General features: G+C 35.0%; 1 protein-coding gene across 1 annotated transcript; it reads left to right on the top strand.

The window, feature by feature from the left end:
- Positions 1-1,780: 1,780 nt before the first annotated feature.
- HELRODRAFT_106206 (hypothetical protein) lies at positions 1,781-7,384 on the top strand (the record flags this gene model as incomplete). The annotated part of the gene is made up of 16 exons (XM_009017711.1): positions 1,781-1,873; positions 2,091-2,268; positions 2,496-2,674; positions 2,997-3,113; positions 3,197-3,282; positions 3,418-3,559; positions 3,671-3,754; positions 3,962-4,203; positions 4,339-4,540; positions 4,718-4,870; positions 5,014-5,235; positions 5,374-5,453; positions 5,531-5,666; positions 6,126-6,221; positions 6,619-6,807; positions 7,100-7,384. The coding sequence occupies exons 1-16, from the start codon at positions 1,820-1,822 to the stop codon at positions 7,382-7,384; spliced, it is 2,445 nt and encodes an 814-aa protein (XP_009015959.1). The 5' UTR covers positions 1,781-1,819.
- Positions 7,385-7,697: the final 313 nt, after the last annotated feature.

The raw sequence follows: 7,697 nt of genomic DNA, 5'->3' as shown, positions 1-7,697 counted from the left end.
TATAATAATGTAAAATGTCAATGAACAAACTGGAATACAGGAATTAGAACTTCTTCTTGTTTGGTTGGGCAACTTGGGAAATGTTTCTTGCCGTTTAATCGTACAATCTCGACGTGTGTAACCGATAGAACTCCAAGAAATAAATAAAATGAATGCGGAAAATTTACAAAAATCGGAGCCTATGGAAATTGCAAGCTGCGTGTGAAACTATACCAATGAGTATAGAATCCAGCAAATAACCCTATGTCCACAAATAGCACAAGAAACAAAAGAAGGAGGCGGATTGGTTTTCACAGAATTCAAGGCCTGTTTTCGCTGGGCCTATCAGTCAGTCGGTCGGCTTCCGCACAACCCTTGCCTGTTTTCACTGGGCCGTCGAGTCTGGTCGGCTTTCGCACAACCAACACAAAACAACAAGTGTCATAAAAACACTGGAAGCAAATTGTGTGACTTTAGTACGCGTGCGAAACTATGCCAACGAGCATAGAGGTCTCGTACCAACCTAAGACGTTTCTGAAACTACGCCAATGAGCATAGAATCACGAATTAAGCCTCTTTTGGACCAGAATAGGCACCGAAGCTGCTTAACTAGTCAACCCAGTCGTACTATCTCCCACACTCTTCGTTATCAAAGCAAAATTAGATTTTGTTTCGGGTGTTTTTAAACATAAAAATTTTCAAGGTATGTCCAATTAATCAAAAAAAACTACTAATTAATTTTTAAAATAATTTGTAATATATTATGACGTCATCTAAATTGCAAAACAAAAAAAATCATCGTCACCTATCGAGTAAATTAACTTGCACCATGCCCCCTATCGAGTGAATAAATTTTGCGTTGAAAACTTTGAAGTATTTTTAGTCAGTATTATTTCATAATTCTGACAATATATATGATGTTTACACCGAAACAACGTTAGCCAGCCAAATTATGTCACTAGTTCTCAATAAATACGATTTACAACAATTCCATATTGTTGAGTGTATTTTTAAAAAGTTAATCAACGCTAAGTGGGCAAAAATATTCAATGAAATCTGCATATATATATATATATATATATATTTATATATATATATATATATATATATAATTTGGATTAAAAATAGTTGTGTATATACACACACACACACTCACACATTCATTCACACACACACACTCACACATTCACTCACACACACTCACATACATACACGCACACACGCACACATACTAACACACATACACATTTATATATATATATACATACATATATATGTTCTACATATATATATATATATATATATATATACATACATACATACATACACACATACAAACATTTATAAACCAATATACAATCATTGTGATAGATGATAATGAGAGTTCGTGTTTTCCCCACTTTTATTTTCACAGTCTTGTTTATTTGGCTTTGAGTATTTATAGGGTGGCTTTACATTTTAAAGTTCTTACCAATTTTTTTGTCTTTGTTAAAAAATTAAAAATTAATAAATAGAGATAGAAATAAATAAATAGAATAAATAAAACTAACAAAAATGAAACACAAGAACATCGAATCTCCAAATGTGATGTCACAAAGTAATGATGTGGAATCTGTAAAACTGAATAAAAATGTCATCGTGAAAAGAGGTAAATTTATTTTTTATTCAAATTTTTTCAAATGTTCAATATTTATTATTCATAATTACATCCATTAATGACACAATTATTCATAATTTACATATTTTTGCATAAATAATTAATTTGCACTTTGATGTTGTTAAGTTATTTATTTTTCATTTGAAAGATGGCAGACTTGAAAACTTTGACCCGGCAAAACTGATGAAGAGACTGGTCAACATAAGTTTTCTGTTGAATGGAGACTTTCTTAATTTGGTTCGTACGGAAATTTAAACATTTAAAATTAAATTTAAAAATTAAATTAAAAATTTAAACAGATAAAAATACAAATAAAAACACAAAAAATAGATAGCTACCGAAATATAAACACAGAACACAAACAGCCAATGCAACAAAACCACAAAATCTCAAAAAACAAAACTTACATACATCAGTCAACAACAACCACGACCAACCACAAAAACGACAACAGAAGGATATAGTAGATAAAGTTCAGAATGGACTGACACGAATAATGAAAAGTGAAGAGCTTGATAAACTAGTGGCTGAGATTGCAGCTTCAATGACCACCAAACATCCCGACTACAACATTTTGGCTGGAAGACTGGCCGTCAGCAATTTGCATAAGAAAACTAAAGACAAATTTAGCGGTTTGTTGAGGCGGTTACGCACAACATGATAGTTTCATTTTACTCTTTAAAACTATAATAATAATGATAACAATAATAATGACAAAATGATAATTGTTTTTTATTCTTCTAATTCTCCTTCTTAACATTGCCAACATCATCGTTATCATCATCATCATCACTACCACCATCATCATCGTCGCCGTCCGTACCGCCATCATCATTTTCATCATCATCCCTCCATCCAGAAGTCATAAAAGATCTCCACAACTACACCAATCCTCACTATTTTCCTCCCTCTCTCACTACTTCTCACCTCCCTCTCATCTCAACATCTCTCTACGAAATTGTGTTGTCAAATTCTGATCGGATTGATTCTCAAATTGATCATAGCAACGATTTCAATTTTACATATTTCGGATTCAAAGTTAGATTTTTGTTCAATCGAATGATAGGTTGATTGATTGATTAATTAATTGGTAAAAGTTCTTTGATTGGTTATTCAAATTAATAGTTATGTAATAAATTATCTGATTGGTTGATAAGATGGAAAAAATCTTTGATTGGATATATGATTGGTTAGTTTATCACTTTAGTTGGTTTGAGAAATTGATAACCGTTTAGTGATGTTGATTCTTCATCATCATTGTCATCATCGTCATCACTGTAATCGTCATCATCATCATCATCATCACTGTCATCGTCATCATCATCATCATCGTCGTCGTCGTCATTGTCACCATTGCCAGACGATGGAGAAATCGTATTTACTGAGATTGAATGAAAGGGTGGTGGAGAGGCCCCAGATGATGTTCATGAGGGTGGCACTTGCCATACATGGGGGTGATTTGGAGGGGGCTTTTGAGGTAAGCCTTGGTTGGTGATGCTGATGATGATAATGGTGATAACGATAGTGATGAAAAGAATGATATGTACTCGATTTTCGCAGTCATACAGAATGCTGTCAGATGGTTACTTCATTCACGCCAGTCCGACGCTTTTCAATGCTGGCACTCCGCGTGCAAATCTTTGCAGGTGAGTCATCATCATAATCATCATCATCACCATCATTCAATCAATATCATCATGGCTATCATCATTACTCATGATCAACATCATCACCATCATCATCGTAATCACTGTCATCATCATGATTACCACCACCGCCAGTTGTTACTTGCAGCCTGTAATAGAAGACAGTGTCCATGGAATTTTCAGCACCCTCAAAAGATGTGCCCTCATCTCGAGGGGGGCTTCAGGGCTCGGCCTGGCCGTTCACGACGTCAGAGCTGCCGGAAGTTACATACATGGGGTAGGTTGTGGTATTGATGATAGCGGGCTTTAAATAGGTAATGATGCAAAAACTCAAAGAAATGAAACTTTTTATGAAATTTAAATTAACTCGATCACCCCTTTCTTATAGATACACGGGAAATCAAATGGCCTGGTGCCAATGTTGCGTCTCTTCAATGATACGGCAAGGTTCATTTCTCAAGGGGGGAACAAGGTAACTAAACATAATTAATAATTATAATAAATTAACGATTGAAATTAAAAACTGGCTATCGATTAATAACATAGAAAATAAGCGAATGAATTTTGTATAGACTAGAACTATTTTCAATCGGGATCGAATTCAAAAACACACACAAACACAGATTCAAAAAAACTCACATACACGAATACAAGCACGAATACATACACGCACACACAGCGACCAGCCGCATTCTCTATTTACTTGGAACCCTGGCACAGTGACATCATAAACTTCTTGAACCTTCACAAAAACAGTGGGGTAGAAGAACAACGAGCACGTGACCTCTTCTACGGCCTCTGGATACCTGACCTGTTTATGGAGAGAGTGGAGAGGAATGAGGAGTGGACCCTCTTCTCTCCCGATGTTTGCCCAGGGCTCTCTAAAGTTTGGGGGGACCAGTTTAGGGAACTTTATGAACAGTAAGTTTTTTTGTATGATATAAATTAGTCGTTTCATGTGAGATATTGTTTAATTTTGTGGTTTAAAACTTTATTGCTTGTCTTTAGATTTATTTTTTTCAAATAAAAAATACGTGAAATCAATGATTCCTCAAGTTACGAGCGTTCAAATGTAGGACGTGTAAGGATGGCAGCACGCAAGTTGTGGGAGGAGATATGTACGGCGCAGGTTGAGACTGGCATGCCGTACATGATGTACAAGGACGCCTGCAACCGGAAAAGCAACCAGCAGCATCTCGGAACCATCGTCACTAGCAATCCATGCGCCGAGATCATTCAATACTGCGCACCTGAGGAGGTTCCTTTCTTTCATTCATTTTGTTATTGCTGTTGAATGAAGCTTGCATTTACACAATTATTAAGATTAGACACATCTCGTAGTTACATCATTCACTTTATATTAATGAATACATAATTAATCACCTGAATGTACTCAAATAGTCAAGTACGTACTTGAACAAATGAAATACGTTAGGTGGCCACATGTAACGTCGCTTCTGTCGCTCTTAACAAATTTGTGTCGCCAGATGGCACGTCATTCAACTTTACTGAATTAGGAAAAGTTGTTGGAATATTGTTAAAGAACCTCGACAAAATTATTGACGTCAACCATTACCCGCTCAAAGAAGTGAATACGCTTATATTTTGGTTATATTTTGAAATAATACGGTAGAAGATAATTTTTACTTTCGACATTAAAGCTTCTTAGATGGTGTTTGTTTTTTTGCATTTGAAACAATTTAAACAGCTTAAATAATTTTTCAATGGCAGGCCCAGCTGGGCGCGAGGAGGCACCGTGCGTTGGCGTTGGGGGTTCAGGGGCTGGCCGATGTCTTCCAGATGATGAAAATGCCGTTTGGCAGCAAAGAATCGAAAAAACTAAACAAAGAAATTTTTGAAAGCATTTATTTTTACGCCCTGCAAACGAGTTGTGAGCTGGCGAAGAAATTTGGACCCCACCCCTCCTTCCATGGATCACCAGCTAGCAGAGGGGTTAGTGCAGCTTCATTAACCGATTGAGTTTGAAACTACAAAATCATTTTATTTGCACATTTTCTTATTTATATAAAGTTGAAATTTTATTTAATTGATATTTTATAATTTATATTTGATGGTCGATTGACTGACCAGATACTTCAGATGGACATGTGGGGTCTCCAGCAATCAGAAGATCGCCATAATTGGTCAGCTCTCAAACTTGACATCATAAAGTTAGTACCATCGTCATCCTCATTACTGTCATTACAATGATAATAATAATTGTCACCATCATAATCGCCCTCACCAGACACGGCCTTCGAAACAGTCAGCTGATCGGTCTGATGCCCACAAGTTCCACTTCCCAAATTCTCGGAAATTGTGAATGCTTCGAACCTTACACCAACAACTTGTTTGCACGGAGGGTGTATTCAGGAGAATACCAGGTAGATATTTTTAGAATTAGTACTTACGGAAGTTGTGTACCCATTAGAGATGTGTGTTTATTAGGAATGCGTGCTTATTTATGTGTATTTGTAGTTAAATGTGTATTTGAAGCAATGGTTACTTATTTAAAGGTACGTGTACCTATCTCGCAGAGGTGTATTTATTTGAGATAAGTATTTTTTAGAAAGAACTCTTTGTAAGAGTGGGTAACTTAAAGGAAAAGTTTTTCTACGCTAAGTAGGATTTCTTTTTTTCATGAATGGTTGTTTGATTCTAATAACTTATTTGATCTAACTGTTAATCGTTTGTTAAAAGCACTGAGCATATTTTTCATTATCAACTCGTTTATCCAACACCAACCATTAATTAATTAATTAATTGACTAATTAATCATAAAACGAATAAGTTAATTAAAAAATTGATTAACTCGTCGCGTGATGTTGCGATGACGCCTGCAGGTGATAAACGCACACCTGGTTAAGGATCTGATCCGGTTGGGAGTGTGGGATGAGAGGATGAGGATGCTCCTGATGGCTAACAATGGGTCTGTACAGGTAGGGAGTGATAATAATAATAATAATAATAATAATAATAATAATAATAATAATAATAATAATAATGATATTAATAATGATGATGATAATAATAATGATAAAAAATAATATTAATAATAAAATAAAAATAATGATATTAATAATAATAATTTTCCCGATTTCAATTATAATGATGATAATATAATGATGATGAGATTGTGAAAACGAAATGATGAACGATGCCGATGATCATGTTGATGAGTTGAAAGAAATTACATTGATGATGGTTACTGATGTTACTCAAGCCATTCATCAAATTTCACTTTAATTTCATACACTTCAAATAAATAAAAATAGATCACAATGTTTAATCAAAATCCCATCCATCCGTCTACCCAATAACTACAAAAAATGACAGAAAATTAAGAAAATTCCTCAAAACTTGAAAGCCATCTATCGAACAGTTTGGGAAATATCCCAGCGTGACGTCATCGACATGGCGGCTGACAGAAGTCCATACGTTGATCAGAGTCAGTCCATGAACCTCTTCCTCCAGGAGCCTACATACGAGAAACTATGCAGCATGCATTTCTACGCATGGAAGAAAGTCAGTGTCGGTGATGATAATGATGATAGTCATGATGATGGTCATGATGATGGTTATGATGAGGCCGATGATGATGATGATTGCAGCAGTTGTGACGTTGGTGATGATGATGATGAAGAAGAGAGTGATGTTGGCTTCTGAGTTGAATTGAATTCTTGATTTAGAAATTATTTTAGTAAATTTCACGATTTTTTGTTTATTTTTATGCATTTGTATGGAAATTAATTCTCGTAGGCTTTCCATACATCCATTTTAACAAAAAGTTATCCTAATACTTTCCACCTACCTTCAGGGATTGAAGACAGGATCGTACTATTTGAGAATGAGGCCGGCAGCCAATGCAATCCAATTCACCGTTGACAAGACGAAACTAAGCAAAAATGATAACGACGACGACGATGACGATGATGGTGACGTAAATCATGATGATGATGATTATGTAAATGATGATGATGATTATGCAAATGATGATGATGATTATGCAAATGATGATGATGATTATGCAAATGATGATGATGATTATGCAAATGATGATGACGACGATGTTGGCGATGGTGACATTGTGACGATGACGTAAAACGGTTAGGTAATGATAGTGATATTGTTGATATCATTAGAGATGATGGTGATAGTGATGATTGTGGTGATTAAGATTTTTCTGATAAAAATTGTATGTAATTAAGTTTGAAAATGGTGATGATGATAAAAATGATGATGTTGGTAATGATAAATTTGATCTTGAAAATGGTGACTAAGACGAAGGCGAGTGTAATTAATTTAACCATGTCTCAAATGCATACGCTCTTCAATTCCTGAATTATTTTCCATTGACTTGTAAAATAATAATTAGTGATATTAATTTGTTTTTCAAATAATCGTAACTTATTTTA

The sequence above is a fragment of the Helobdella robusta genome (assembly GCF_000326865.2).
Source record: "Helobdella robusta unplaced genomic scaffold HELROscaffold_2, whole genome shotgun sequence".
NCBI lineage: Eukaryota > Metazoa > Annelida > Clitellata > Rhynchobdellida > Glossiphoniidae > Helobdella > Helobdella robusta.
This window is presented reverse-complemented; position numbering and strand designations above follow the sequence as displayed.